General features: G+C 42.9%; 1 protein-coding gene across 3 annotated transcripts in view; it reads left to right on the top strand.

Moving 5' to 3' along the window:
- Positions 1–16,490, top strand: part of GRAMD1C (GRAM domain containing 1C) — a 135,757-nt gene that overhangs the window by 53,588 nt on the left and 65,679 nt on the right. For 2 of the 3 annotated variants that reach the window (XM_073668631.1, XM_073668635.1), the window contains 4 exons: positions 3,444–3,528; positions 5,442–5,545; positions 6,860–6,955; positions 13,848–13,928. In XM_073668631.1, the coding sequence (XP_073524732.1) occupies positions 3,444–3,528; positions 5,442–5,545; positions 6,860–6,955; positions 13,848–13,928 (366 nt within the window). Of the gene's footprint in view, positions 1–3,443; positions 3,529–5,441; positions 5,641–6,859; positions 6,956–13,847; positions 13,929–16,490 lie in introns of those variants that run through there. The other variant, XM_073668637.1, reaches the window with a different exon arrangement.

The raw sequence follows: 16,490 nt of genomic DNA, 5'->3' as shown, positions 1-16,490 counted from the left end.
TCTATCATAGCTGTTATGCTCTGAGTGTCCTGACTCCTTTCTATCATAGCTGTGATGCTCTGAGTGTCCTGACTCCTTTCTATCATAGCTGCGATGCTCTGAGTGTCCTGACTCCTTTCTATCATAGCTGCGATGCTCTGTGTGTCCTGACTCCTTTCTATCATAGCTGTGATGTTCTGCATCTCCTGACTCCTTTCTATCATAGCTGTTATGCTCTGAGTGTCCTGACTCCTTTCTATCATAGCTACGATGCTCTGAGTGTCCTGACTCCTTTCTATCATAGCTGCGATGCTCTGAGTGTCCTGACTCCTTTCTATCATAGCTGCGATGCTCTGAGTGTCCTGACATCTTTCTATCATAGCTGCAATGCTCTGAGTGTCCTGACTCCTTTCTATCATAGCTGTGATGCTCTGTGTGTCCCGACTCCTTTCTATCATAGCTGCGATGCTCTGTGTGTCCTGACTCCTTTCTATCATAGCTGCGATGCTCTGAGTGTCCTGACTCCTTTCTATCATAGCTGCGATGCTCTGTGTGTACTGACTCCTTTCTATCATAGCTGCGATTCTCTGTGTGTCCTGACACCTTTCCATCATAGGTGCGATGCTCTGTGTGTCCTGACTCCTTTCTATCATAGCTGCTTGTCCTGACACCTTTCTATTATAGCTGCAATGCTCTGAGTGTCCTGACTCTTTTCTATAATAGCTCTGAGTGTCCTGACTCCTTTCTATCATAGCTGTGATGCTCTGAGTGTCCTGACTTCTTTCTATCATAGTTGCGATGCTATGTGTGTCCTGACTCCTTTCTATCATAGCTGCGATGCTCTGAGTGTCCTGACATCTTTCTATCATAGCTGCGATGCTCTGAGTGTCCTGACTCCTTTCTATCATAGCTGCGATGCTCTGTGTGTCCTGACTCCTTTCTATCATAGCTGTGATGCTCTGAGTGTCCTGACTCCTTTCTATCATAGCTGCGATGCTCTGAGTGTCCTGACTCCTTTCTATCATAGCTGTGATGCTCTGAGTGTCCTGACTTCTTTCTATCATAGTTGCGATGCTCTGTGTGTCCTGACTCCTTTCTATCATAGTTGCGATGCTCTGTGTGTCCTGACTCCTTTCTATCATAGCTGCGATGCTCTGAGTGTCCTGACTCCTTTCTATCATAGCTGTGATGCTCTGAGTGTCCTGACTTCTTTTTATCATAGTTGCGATGCTCTGTGTGTCCTGACTCCTTTCTATCATAGTTGCGATGCTCTGTGTGTCCTGACTCCTTTCTATCATAGCTGTGATTTTCTGCGTCTCCTGACTCCTTTCTATCATAGCTGTTATGCTCTGAGTGTCCTGACTCCTTTCTATCATAGCTGCGATGCTTTGAGTGTCCTGACACCTTTCTATCATAGCTGCGATGCTCTGTATGTCCTGACACCTTTCTATCACAGCTGCGATGCTCTGTGTGTCCTGACTCCTTTCTATCACAGCTGTGATTCTCTGCGTGTCCATACACCTTTCTATCATAGCTGCGATGCTCTGCGCTATCGTCACCAGACACTCGGTGTTACTCACTGTCTGTGGTTCAGCATGGCACATACAGCGCTCCCGTATTATTCTTGTATGGCCGGAGTGCTTCCTGTATAAGCGGCATATGATCACCAGCTCCATAAACCTACATGATAAGTATGTGGCGTAATACATAAATCCTCCTCCGGGTGGCACTGTCCTTTGTTGTATATCTCTAATGTTCTCCTACCTGGACAGTTCCTGATCATCTGCCCTATTGGGGCATTTGGATGTCGGGGGGATAATATCCACTTGGGTCTATTAGGGAACAGAGCTTTGCAGGACTTGGTGTGAACGTGTGTTAAATGGATTCCTGATGTCATAGGTACGCAGATCCCACCACTGTTACCACTATGTCACAGATGACACCAGAAAGATCACACAGATTCCTCCCCTGCCACCAGTTGTCAACTCCGCTGCCTCCAATCGTCAGGCAAATTACACAATTGTCTGACGAGTGATGAACGAGGCTGCGTCTGTTTCCACTACTAGGCCTGTTATTGGTGCACTCACAGTGAGCGTATGGTATATACACTTCCAATTCCAACTTATGGAATATATATATATAACCCCGGTACGGTCACTGCCAGTTCCACAATTACAAAAAAAGGAACCACTACTAGCTGCCACCATCAGTCCTTTATACAGGCCTATTGGACACCCGTTACAGGTAGCATATGGCTTTGGGGTATGGTTTACAGAGCAAGAGGAACAGAGCTATTAAATGTTATATATTTAATCCGAAAAGATAGGCGGTGTTTATAAAATATATACAAAGATGTTACAGAATGGGAACAAAAATATACAATATATACAATTACATAAAATAAAAAGGGATAACAAAAGAAACTTACTAAACCTGATGTGACAGAAATGGCTCAGAGCTTAGCGGAGGGAGGCACTGCGATTAGGAAAATGGTCCGAACCCAAAGAGAACTATGTCTTCCAAGGACTGACAAAGACAGAAACCCAAACTTTCATTTTTATTAGCTCAATGCTGCGCCCACATACCTCCCCTTCGTGGCCTCACGTGGGGTTTGTTTCTGGGATATGCAGTGCCTGTTAGAATTTTATGAGATCCCCAACTTACAGGATATCTTCGCCCCTGAAAGTCCCAGGCGTTAGATATTGACATCATATTTTTTAGAGTGATTTTACCGTTACATAGGGATAAAACATGACCTGTATAGCATCAGCTATTGGACTGTTATTAAGCTGGAGGCATTCCAGTGGCCCCACGGCGATGTGAGTGCATGCATCACGTCAGTCTCTTCGCTACGATGCCGAGAGTATCTCCCATACTTATCGAATCTATGCAAACCCCAATATTCCCATCTGGACACCGGAGACGGGCTGTGTAGCTGCAATTGTTCATCTTTTTTTCATCATAGGAAGCCCTTTCCTGGGAAACCATAGTTCTCCTCCCTTTCGTAAACAGATCTCATTTTGGTATCTGGTTCCCAGGGAAGATCCTTCCTATTTAATTACCTGGCCACTGCAGGAGGTCTCTGCTTCAAAGGTTGTTTTAATTAGCCTATCTTTCCCTTCCCCAAATGTTCAATGTGAGGCCTACTTCAAAATGAGTTTGAAGTGTCGGCTGGTCCTCCCTCCTGGAGGGGTCTTATGGATTTTAATTTTTCTCTGTGACACCTGACATTTAGTGTCTTCCACCAGTCAGCCCATTTTTGTTGAAGTTGCTCATTTTCAAGATGACTGAATGCGGTCAGTGAATGGAAACATTCTTGTGTACACTCCTTGTAATATACAGAATAAAGGGGTCTCCAGGGTAGGAAGCATTCGCCCCATCACCTTGTACCCTGTGTGGTCGCCGGATGCAGGGCCTGAGGCCGCGGATATCACCGCTGACTGTGGATCTATCATCTCCCCCAGGTCTCCAGCTCAACCTACAAGCAGAGGAGTGAAGAGTTTCGCCGACTGTTCAAGGACTTACCAGAGAGCGAGAAACTCATAGTAGGTGGGTGAGACCTGTGACCACATGTGTATGATGGTCATGTGTACATGTATGATGGTGCAGTGACCCGTGAACATGTATGACGGTGCAGTGACCCGTGCACATGTATGACGGTGCAGAGACCTGTGCACATGTATGATAGTGCAGAGACCTGTCCGATTGTATGATGGTGCAGAGACCGGTGCGCATGTATGATGGGACAGAGACCTGTCCGCATGTATGATGGTGCAGAGACCTGTGCGCATGTATGATGGTGCAGAGACCTGTGTACATTTATGATGGTGCAGAGACCTGTGCGCATGTATGATGGTGCGGAGACCTGTGTACATTTATGATGGTGCAGAGACCTGTGTACATGTATGATGGTGCAGAGACCTGTGCACATGTATGATGGTGCAGAGACCTGTGCGCATGTATGATGGTGCAGAGACCTGTGCGCATGTATGATGGTGCAGAGACCTGTCCGCATGTATGATGGTGCAGAGACCTGTCCGCATGTATGACGGTGCAGTGACCCGTGAACATGTATGACGGTGCAGTGACCCGTGCACATGTATGATGGTGCAGAGACCTGTCCGCATGTATGACGGTGCAGAGACCCGTGAACATGTATGACGGTGCAGAGACCCGTGAACATGTATGACGGTGCAGTGACCCGTGCACATGTATGACGGTGCAGAGACCCGTGAACACGTATGACGGTGCAGTGACCTGTGCACGTGTATGATGGTACAGTGACCTGTGCACATGTATGATGGTGCAGAGACCTGTGTACATGTATGACTGTGCAGTGACCCGTGCACACGTATGACGGTGCAGAGACCCGTGTACATGTATGATGGTGCAGAGACCTGTGCTCATGTATGATGGTGCAGAGACCTGTGCGCATGTATGACGGGGCAGAGACCTGTCCGCATGTATGATGGTGCAGAGACCTGTCCGCATTTATGACGGGGCAGAGACCTGTGCACATGTATGATGGTGCAGAGACCTGTGCACATGTATGACGGTGCAGTGACCCGTGCACATGTATGATGGTGCAGAGACCTGTGCACATGTATGATGGTGCAGAGACCTGTGTACATGTATGACTGTGCAGTGACCCGTGCACACGTATGACGGTGCAGAGACCCGTGTACATGTATGATGGTGCAGAGACCTGTGCTCATGTATGATGGTGCAGAGACCTGTGCGCATGTATGACGGGGCAGAGACCTGTGCGCATGTATGATGGTGCAGAGACCTGTGCTCATGTATGATGGTGCAGAGACCTGTGCGCATGTATGACGGGGCAGAGACCTGTCCGCATGTATGATGGTGCAGAGACCTGTCCGCATTTATGACGGGGCAGAGACCTGTGCACATGTATGATGGTGCAGAGACCTGTGCTCATGTATGATGGTGCAGAGACCTGTGCGCATGTATGACGGGGCAGAGACCTGTCCGCATGTATGACGGGGTAGAGACCTGTCCGCATGTATGATGGTGCAGAGACCTGTCCGCATTTATGACGGGGCAGAGACCTGTGCACATGTATGATGGTGCAGGGACCTGTGCACATGTATGATGGTGCAGGGACCTGTGCACATGTATGATGGTGCAGAGACCTGTGCACATGGATGATGGTGCAGAGACCTGTGCACATGGATGATGGTGCAGAGACCTGTGCACATGGATGATGGTGCAGAGATGCCGCCTAATGTATAATATTGTCCTCCGAATTCTTTATTAGAAGTAGTAAAGCCCCAGAACATGATGTACAGTGGATATTCTCTCCATACGTAGCTGGGGCGGCCGCCCCCTGAATCCCTCAGTCACAGTGCTCCATAGCGCCACCCTAGGGCAGAGGTGTGAGGATGAGGTGCGGATCACACTGGTGACCTCTGTAGATATAAACTGTCCGCATTTACTTCCAGATTACGCCTGTGCCCTACAGAAGGACATCCTGCTCCAAGGACGCCTCTACCTCTCCGAGAACTGGATCTGCTTTCATAGCAACATCTTCCGATGGGAAACTTCGGTAAAAACCGCCCCCATGTGACCAGTATTTATGTACAATGGTTGTGTGGGGGGCGAGAACGGCCAACCCAAGAAGGAAGCACAGCGTACCCACAGGTCCGCCACAGTGTTTATAATGGCCACACCAGGGTCAACAAGGGGGGCGGAGGTATGGGCTTGAGAGGGGACATTTTGGAGGGTTCCCCTATACCACTTTAATCTATTAGCAACGGTAGAAAGTCTACAATCTGTCCCTCTCTCGCGGCCCGGGCACGTCCTTGCCTTAGGCCTCCTTCACACGTCCTTGGGAGCTGTTGTTAATATTCTGGGAAAGGGGCCAATAGCCAGGTTCCCAGACTATCAATATCAGCTCACACCTGTTTGCTTAGCCTTTACTGGTTAGTAAAAGGTGGACCCCAGAAAAAAAATTACGTGGGGTCCCTCTAAAATTACTAACCAGCAAAGACTAAACAGACAGCTGTGAGCTGATATTAATAACCTCGGAATGGGCCATGGATATTGGCCCCCTTCCCAGACTAAGAACATCAGCCGCCCCAGAAATGGCGCATCCATAAGATGCGCCAAATCTGGCCCTTAGCCTCGGCTCTTCCCACTTGCCCTGGTGCGGTGGCAGTGGGGTAATAGGGTTGGGGTTTATGTCAGACTTGTATTGGCAGCTGACATCAAGCCCAGGGGTTAGTAATGGAGAGGCGTCTTTAAGACACCCCCATTACTAGCCCCATAGTCAAATGTAATAAAGACACAGAGTAAAGTCCTTTATTTGAAATAACCACTCCCCACCCTCATTTACCCATTTATTATTTTCAAAATAATAATAAAAAAAACACATTATTCCTCACCTGTCCGACAATAATCCATTTGTCCCACGAAGAGCCCAACTCAGCTACTTCTGGATGCATCGCTGAGCAGTGGCATGATGCGACCGCTCAGCCGTGCATCCAGAAGACCCTGAGCGGTTCAGAGCATGAGAACGCGGCTGAATGTGACCGGCGGTGACGTCGCTGAGGTTACCGCCGGTCACAGGCAGCGGTTCCCACGGTCAGCTCAGTGTCTCCTGGATGCACGGCTGAGCGGTCGCATCATTACACTGCTCAGCGATGCATCCAGAAGTAGCTGAGTTGGGTTCTTCGTGGGACAAATGGATTATTGTCGGGACGCTGTAAAGAAACTGCACATTTCCTGGTCTCCCCAACAGATCACTGTGGAGGAGCTATATTTGGAGTCCATTTTGGATTACCAAACTTTTCAGCAGTTTTTCTGACTATACAGTTAGTTCACTGGTGTTATCCTGACACTGAAATATGTCTCCCTGCAGATATGTATACTGCTCCGAGAGGTCACCTCCATGACCAAAGAGAAAACGGCTCGTCTCATCCCCAATGCCATCCAGATCAGCACAGAGAACGAGAAGGTAACGTCCGAAATCCTGCACTGCACTTAGCAAGAGTATACATAGGGGGCAGTATTATAGTAGTTATATTCTTGTACATAGGGGGCGGTATTATAGTAGTTATATTCTTGTACATAGGGGCAGTATTATAGTAGTTATATTCTTATACATAGGAGCAGTATTATAGTAGTTATATTCTTGTACAAAGGGGGCAATATTATAGTAGTTATATTCTTGTACATAGGGGCAGTATTATAGTAGTTATATTCTTGTACATAGGAGCAGTATTATCGTAGTTATATTCTTGTACATAGGGGGCAGTATTATAGTAGTTATTTTCGTGTACATAGGAGCAGTATTATAGTAGTTATATTCTTGTACATAGGAGCAGTATTATAGTAGTTATATTCTTGTACATAGGAGCAGTATTATAGTAGTTATATTCTTGTACATAGGGGACAGTATTATAGTAGTTATATTCTTGTACATAGGGGACAGTATTATAGTAGTTATATTCTTGTACATAGGGGGCAGTATTATAGCAGTTATATTCTTGTACATAGGAGCAGTATTATAGTAGTTATATTCTTGTACATAGGAGCAGTATTATAGTAGTTATATTCTTATACACAGGAGCAGTATTATAGTAGTTATATTCTTGTATATAGGGGTAGTATTATAGTAGTTATATTCTTGTACATAGGGAGCAGTATTATAGTAGTTATATTCTTGTACATAGGGAGCAGTATTATAGTAGTTATATTCTTGTACATAGGGAGCAGTATTATAGTAGCTATATTCTTGTACATAGGAGCAGTATTATAGTAGTTATATTCTTGTACATAGGAGCAGTATTATAGTAGTTATATTCTTGTACATAGGAGCAGTATTATAGTAGTTATATTCTTGTACATAGGAGCAGTATTATAGTAGTTATATTCTTGTACATAGGGGACAGTATTATAGTAGTTATATTCTTGTACATAGGGGACAGTATTATAGTAGTTATATTCTTGTACATAGGGGGCAGTATTATAGCAGTTATATTCTTGTACATAGGAGCAGTATTATAGTAGTTATAATCTTGTACATAGGAGCAGTATTATAGTAGTTATATTCTTATACACAGGAGCAGTATTATAGTAGTTATATTCTTGTATATAGGGGTAGTATTATAGTAGTTATATTCTTGTACATAGGGAGCAGTATTATAGTAGTTATATTCTTGTACATAGGGAGCAGTATTATAGTAGTTATATTCTTGTACATAGGGAGCAGTATTATAGTAGCTATATTCTTGTACATAGGAGCAGTATTATAGTAGTTATATTCTTGTACATAGGAGCAGTATTATAGTAGTTATATTCTTGTACATAGGAGCAGTATTATAGTAGTTATATTCTTGTACATAGGAGCAGTATTATAGTAGTTATATTCTTGTACATAGGGGGCAGTATTATAGTAGTTATATTCTTGTACATAGGGGGCAGTATTATGGTAGTTATATTCTTGTACATAGGAGCAGTATTATAGTAGTTATATTCTTGTACATAGGAGCAGTATTATAGTAGTTATATTCTTGTACATAGGAGCAGTATTATAGTAGTTATATTCTTGTATATAGGGGCAGTATTATAGTAGTTATATTCTTGTACATAGGGGGCAGTATTATAGTAGTTATATTCTTGTACATAGGAGCAGTATTATAGTAGTTATATTCTTGTACATAGGAGCAGTATTATAGTAGTTATATTCTTGTACATAGGGGGCAGTATTATAGTAGTTATATTCTTGTACATAGGGGGCAGTATTATAGTAGTTATATTCTTGTACATAGGGGGCAGTATTATAGTAGTTATATTCTTGTACATAGGGAGCAGTATTATAGTAGTTATATTCTTGTACATAGGAGCAGTATTATAGTAGTTATATTCTTGTACATAGGGGCAGTATTATAGTAGTTATATTCTTGTACATATGAGCAGTATTATAGTAGTTATATTCTTGTATATAGGGGCAGTATTATAGTAGTTATATTCTTGTACATAGGAGCAGTATTATAGTAGTTATATTCTGGTACATAGGGGGCAGTATTATAGTAGTTATATTCTTGTGTGTATGGACAGTATTAGGCTACAGCCCCACTCTCAGTATTTGGTCGGTAATCGGTCAGTATTTTTTCTCAGGAGTGGGAGCCAAAACCAGGTGAGGAGCAATCAGAGAAAAGGTATAATGGAAGCAAGTCACCAATTTACAGGGCTATAGTCTGTTCAGAAATGACCGTACAAACAAGCGAGGGGGGGGGGGTGTTTATATGTAAAATCATCCTTAAAACCCGTCTTGCGTGGGAATATATGTGAATCTAATGAAAATGTAGAGTCCCTGTGGGTGGAGATAAGGGGAAGGGGAAAAAATAATAAATTACTGTTAGGGGTTTGTTATAAGTCTCCAAAAATAATGGAAGTAGCGGAGAATATCCTTATAAAGCAAATATCCTTATAAAGCAAATAGATGAAGCAGCAACTCAAGGAGAAGTTATTATTATGGGGGACTTCAACTACCCTGAAATACATTGGGGAACAGAAACATGTAGATCAAGCTAAGATAATAGCTTTTTGCCACATATGAGAGCCAATTACCTTTCACAACTGGTTCAGGACCCAACAAGAAGGGGGGCACTGCTAGACCTAATATTAACCAATAGGCCAGACCACATATCAAATATACGAGTTGGGGGTCACTTAGGTAATAGTGATCACAAAATAATACGTTTTCATGTAACCTTTAATATGTGTAGCAGAGGGGTTACAAGGACACTAAACTTCAGGAAGGCAAATTTCCAACAGTTGAGAGATGATCTTAGTGCAATAAACTGGGACGATATCCTGAGACATAAAGCTACACAAAGCAAATGGGAGACATTTATTAGCATCCTGAATAGGACCTGTGCACAATATATACCCTATGGGAATAAACATGCTAGAAATAGGAGGAAACCACTATTGCTAAATAGAGCTGTAAGGGGCGCAATAAGTACAAAAAGAAAGCATTTAGAGAACTACAGCAAGTAGGTAGTGATGAAGCATTAAATAAATATAGAAAATTAAATAAATTCTGTAAAAACCAAATCAAGGCAGCAAAGATTGAGACAGAGAGAATCATTGCCAGAGAAAGTAAAAATAATCCCAAAATATTCGTTAAAAAGGCAAAAGCCAATATGCTAAATGATTTTTTTTCAACCGTATTTACACAAGAAAATCGCATGACAGAAAACATGATCAGTGATGACAAAAATTCTTCATTAAATGTCACTTGCTTAACCCAGCAGGAAGTACAGCGGCGTCTAAAAATCACTAAAGTTGACAATCACCCGCGAGTACTGCAGGAATTAAGTAACGTCATAGATAGACCATTATTTTTAATCTTTAAAGATTCCATAATAACAGGGTCTGTACCACATGACTGGCGTATAGCAAATGTGGTGCCAATATTCAAAAAGGGGACAAAAACTGAACCTGGAAATTATAGGCCAGTAAGCTTAACCTCTACTGTGGGTAAAATCCTGGAGGGTTTCCTAAGAGATGCTATACTAGAGTATCTGAAGAAGAATAACCTCATGACCCAATGTCAACATGGGTTTACGAGGGACCGTTCCTGTCAGACTAATCTGATCAGCTTTTATGAGGAAGCAAGTTCTGGACTGGACCAAGGAAATGCAGTGGATGTTGTGTATATGGACTTTTCAAAAGCTTTTGATACGGTTCCACACAAAAGGTTGATACATAAAATGAGAACAATGGGGATAGGGGAAAATATATGTATGTGGGTTAAGAATTGGCTCAGTGATAGGAAACAAAGGGTGGTTATTAATGGAAAACACTCAGACTGGGTCTCAGTTAACAGTGGGGTACCACAGGGGTCAGCATTGGGCCCCCTTCTTTTTAACATATTTATTAATGACCTTGTAGGGGGCATACAGAGTAATATTTCAATATTTGCATATGACACTAAACTCTGCAGGGTAATCAATACAGAGGAGGACACTTTTATATTACAGGAGGATCTATGTAAACTAGAAGCTTGGGCTGATAAATGGCAAATGAGCTTTAACCCCTTTACCCCCGAGGGTGGTTTGCACGTTAATGACCAGGCCAATTTTTACAATTCTGACCACTGTCACTTTATGAGGTAATTACTCTGGAACGCTTTAACGGATCCCCCTGATTCTGAGAATATTTTTTCGTGACATTTTGGACTTCATGATTGTGGTAAAATTTCTTCGATATCACTTGTGTTTATTTGTGAAAAAAACGGAAATTTGGCGAAAATTTTGAAAATTTTGCAATTTTCAAAATTTGAATTTTTATGCCCTTAAATCAGAGAGATATGTCACACAAAATAGTTAATAAATAACATTTCCCACATGTCTACTTTACATCAGCACAATTTTGGAACCAAAATTTTTTTTCGTTATGGAGCTATAAGGGTTAAAAGTTGACCAGTGATTTCTCATTTTTCCAACAAAATGTACAAAACCATTTTTCTAGGGACCACATCACATTTGAAGTCACTTTGAGAGGTCTTTATGACAGAAAATACCCAAAAGTGACACCATTCTAAAAACTGCACCCCTCAAGGTGCTCAAAACCACATTCAAGAACTTTATTAACCCTTCAGGTGCTTCACAGGAATTTTTGGAATGTGGAAGAAAAAAATGAACATTTAACTTTTATCACAAAAATGTTACTTTAGACCCAATTTTTTTTTATTTTCGCAGGGGTAACAGGAAGAAAAGGACCCCAAAATTTGTTGTGCAATTTCCCCTGGGCATGCAGATACCCAATATGTGGGGAAAAACCACTGTTTGGGCGCACAGCAGGGCTCGGAAGGGAAGGAGTGCCATTTGAATTTTCAATTGTAAAATTTGCTTGAATAATTAGCGGACGCCATGTTGCGTTTGGAGAGCCCCTGATTTGCCTAAACAGTGGAAACCCCCCACAAGTGACCCCATTTTGGAAACTAGACCCCCCTGGGAACTTATCTAGATGGGTGGTGAGCATTTTGAACCCCCAGGTGCTTCACAAATTGATTCTTAAAAATTAAAAAGTATTTTTTTTCCACTTTTTCATTTTTACGAATCAATTTGTGAAGCACCTGGGGGTTCCAAGTGCTCACTATGCATCTAGATAGGTGCCTTGGGGGGTCTAGTTTCCAAAATGGGGTCACTTGTGGGGGAGCTCCAATGTCCGCTAACAATTTGAGCCGATTTTCCATTCAATTTGTTAGCGGACACCATGTCGCGTTTGGAGAGCCCCTGTGTGCCTAAACCGTGGAAACCCCCCACAAGTGACCCCATTTTGGAAACTAGACCCCTCAAGGATTTTATCAAGGGGTATAGTGAACATTTTGAACCCAGAATTTGATAACATTAGGTCATCATATTGAATAAGTTGTCATTAGTCTTGAGCGCAAGTGCTCGCTACTTGAGTTTGCATTGGGTACTCAGGTATGCACCATGTACTGCGTGTGCTCGAGTAACATGCTCGAGTCCCTGCCCCGCATGTTTCACGGTTATTAGACACCCAAAAAAAACATGCGGGGATCGTTCGTGCATGGCAGGCAATCCCCACAAAGTTTTTTTGGCCGCGAAGCATATGGGGCGGAGACTCGAGCATGTCACTCAAATACCCACGATACTCAATGCATACTAGAGCACCCGATGCAAACTCAAGTAGCGAGCACTTGCGCTCAACACTAGTCGCCATATCATCATCTTTTTTTCTTACTTTTGAAAAAAATCCCAACCCCATCACAACCCTAACCCCAAACCCAGCCCTAACCCTAGCCCAACCCTAACCCTAGCCCAACCCTAACCCTAGCACAACCCTAACCCTAGCACAACCCTAACCCGAGAGTTTATTTTTTACGCCATTCCTAGTGCGGTATAAGTGATTAGACGACCTTATTCTTCGGGTCGGTGCGACTACAGAGATACCAGAATCATATGGGGTTTTTATGATTGACAGCTGTCACACACTAAAAGACGCATTTTTTGTAAAATCTAGTTTTTGCTTCGCCATATTTTGAGAGCTATAATTTTTCCATATTTTGGCCGACAGTCATGTGACGGCTCGTTTTTTTGCGGGATGAGTTGACGTTTTTATTGGTGCCATTTTTAGGCACGTGACATTTTTTGATCGCTTTCTATTCCGATTTTTGGGAGGCAGAATAAACAAAAACCACCAATTCAGGATTTTTTTTTTTTTTATTTTTTTATTCTACTCCGCGTGTGGTAAAATTGATAAGGCAGCTTTATTCTTCGTGTCAGTATGTTTACAGCGGTACCACATTTATATCGTTTTTCTATGTTTTGGCGCTTTTACACAATAAAAGATATTTTATAGAAAAAAATATTTTTTTGCATCGCTTTATTCTGAGAGCTATAACTTTTTGATTTTTCGGCTGATGGAGCTGTATGGCGGCTTGATTTTTGCGGGACAAGATGACGTTTTCAGCGGTACCATTTTTATTTATATTCATCTTTTTGATTGCGTGTTATTCTATTTTTTGTTTGGCAGTATGATGATAAAGCAGGAGTCAGGAAGGAATATTTTTCCCCAATGTGGAGCTTAGTGTTTGCCACATGTTTTTTTTTTACCTTCCTCTGGATCAACGTGTTAGGCTATGGGGTGAACTAGATGGACTTAGTCTTCCTTCAACCTTAAAAATACTATGTTACTATGTAATTCTGCATTAATCACCCACTCCTGGTTTTATCTCCCACTCATGGGAAAAAAATAGTGTCTGAATACTGACAGTGGGGCCGTGGCCTTATAGTAGATATATGTACATTGTACATTATATTGCACATTGAATGTGAAGTGGTTAATGATATCTATATTTTACTCCTCAGTTTTTTTTCACATCATTTGCTGCAAGAGACAGAAGTTTCCTAAACTTGTTCCGTATGTGGCAGAACGTTCTCCTGGATAAGGTAAGTCAGTTCTGTTAGTTTAATATTGCCCTTGCATTATTTTGATTCGATGATGGTTGCTGGTTTTCTTGTTTTTTGGAGATTATTATTCAGTTGCTATAAATCGACACTAGTCTCTCATGTGAGATGGAGATTATTTCATACATGATTACAATAAAACACCTCTTTTATAAATCTGAAGTTAAGTAACACCCCATCCATCACAGAGAATAGAAAAATATGACTGCTCGCCTCCGCACCCTCCCTGCACAATGACCTCTGCACAGATCACAGAGCACGCCCACAGGACTCCTGCATACAAGTCAATGAATATCTCCCAAAAACATTTTTTTTTATGTCTGTTTGGCAGCTGTAAAACTAATATCTAAACTGAAATAACAGATCAACCAAGATGATCGCCCCCGTATTTACAGAAAAAATCTAATAATAAAAAGCTAAAATTAGAAAAAAAAAAAAAAGATTTGAAAAAAATGAAAACAAGAATATGTTTAAGTATCTGGTTCTGATTAGTAAAAATAAATAATCTTTTTCTTTAGAAAAAATGGCTTGTGGCTTATTGTAAATTACATTAGAGGTGACCGCCTCGGCTGCCTACCTAGAAATGGAGGCTTTCTCTGTAAGTGGGTGGAAGAGCAGGACTCACAGGCTTTCTGTACTGAGTAGGTGGAATAGCAGGACTCACAGGCTTTCTGTACTGAGTAGGTGGGAGAGCAGGACTCACAGGCTTTCTGTACTGAGTAGGTGGAATAGCAGGACTCACAGGCTTTCTGTACTGAGTAGGTAGGAGAGCAGGACTCACAGGCTTTCTGTACTGAGTAGGTGGAATAGCAGGACTCACAGGCTTTCTGTACTGAGTAGGTGGGAGAGCAGGACTCACAGGCTTTCTCTATAAGTGGGTGGGAGAGCAGGACTCAAAGGCTTTCTCTATAAGTGGGTGGGACAGCAAGACTCACAAGCTTTCTCTATAAGTGGGTGGGACAGCAAGACTCACAAGCTTTCTCTATAAGTGGGTGGAAGAGCAGGACTCACAGGCTTTCTCTATAAGTGGGTGGGAGAGCAAGACTCACAGGCTTTCTCTATAAGTGGGTGGGACAGCAAGACTCACAAGCTTTCTCTATAAGTGGGTGGAAGAGCAGGACTCACAGGCTTTCTGTAATGAGTAGGTGGGGGAAGCAGGGCTCACAAGCTTTCTATATATGTGCCCTGATCCATGTAACTCTCTATTAATTGGCCTCCCCCTCACTCGATTTAGTCCATCCTTAATGCTGCTGCCAGGGTCATCTATTTGGCTAACCGTTACTCAGACTCCTCCGCTCTGTGCCAGTCTTTGCACTGGCTGCCCATGAATTATAGGATCCAATTTAAATTGCTTGTTCTCACCCACAAAGCTCTCCACAGTGTGGCACCCCCCTACATCTCTTCCCTCATTTCTGTTTATCGGCCTACCTGTTCTCTACGCTCCGCAAGCGACTTTCAACTAACATCCGCACTAATCCGTACCTCCCATTCTCGGCTTCAAGACTTCTCCCGAGCTGCACCTATTCTTTGGAATGCTCTACCCCAAGAAATTAGGACGAACCACAACTTACAGTTTTATGCGCTCCCTAAAACCACACCTGTTTAGGGTGGCCTATCACGTTCCCTAATTGAAGTCCTTTTATATTCTTATAGCCCATCCCTTATTTCTCCACACATAACTCTCCACCGAACCCAAAAGCACTACAGATACTGGCTGGTGATAAGCTCATGCAGCCTTTATCTATCCCTCATCCCCTCAAGATGGCCGGACCATCATTGTAAATAAGCCATTGTACTTTGTGTCACCCCCACCTCATTGTAGATTGTAAGCTCTTACGAGCAGGGTCGTCATTATTTTTGCTTTAATTATTGTATTATCTTTAGCTATGTTACTTATGACTGTTGAATATGAACCTCTGAATTGTAAAGCGCTGCAGAATATGTTGGCGCTATATAAATAAAGATTATTATTATTATAATTATAAGTGGGTGGAATAGCAGGACTCACAAGCTTTCTGTATTGAGTAGGTGGGGACTCAGGACTCACAGTCTTTCTCTATAAGTGGGTGGGAGAGCCGGAGTCACAGGCTTTCTGTACTGAGTAGGTGGGGGACGCAGGACTCACAGGCTTTCTCTATAAGTGGGTGGGAGAGCAGGAGTCACAGGCTTTCTGTACTGAGTTGGTGGGGGAAGCAGGACTGACAGGCTTTCTATGTGAGTAGGGGGGGGGGAAGGACTCACAGGCTTTTTGTATGAGTAGGTGGGAGATGAAGGACTCAAAGGCTTTCTATATGACTGGGAGGGGGAATCAGCACTCACAGGCTTTCTATAATGGTAGGGGGAGAAGCAGGACTCACAGTCTTTCTAAACGAGTAGGGGGTCAGTGTTATGATTGCGAAAGCACATTAACACGGGTAGGGTAAAAACCAGGGAGACAAATACCTGAACCTGACTGATCCCTAGGAAAAGCCCTCCTCTGACCCTGGTCTGACTCTACCTGACAGTGGAGGTGGGCACCCTAAGAAAACGCAATGACGCCCCCAC

The sequence above is a fragment of the Phyllobates terribilis genome, unplaced genomic scaffold (assembly GCF_046119375.1).
Source record: "Phyllobates terribilis strain yellow unplaced genomic scaffold, ASM4611937v1 Scaffold_2__4_contigs__length_985480577, whole genome shotgun sequence".
In the NCBI taxonomy this organism is placed as follows: domain Eukaryota; kingdom Metazoa; phylum Chordata; class Amphibia; order Anura; family Dendrobatidae; genus Phyllobates; species Phyllobates terribilis.
This window is presented reverse-complemented; position numbering and strand designations above follow the sequence as displayed.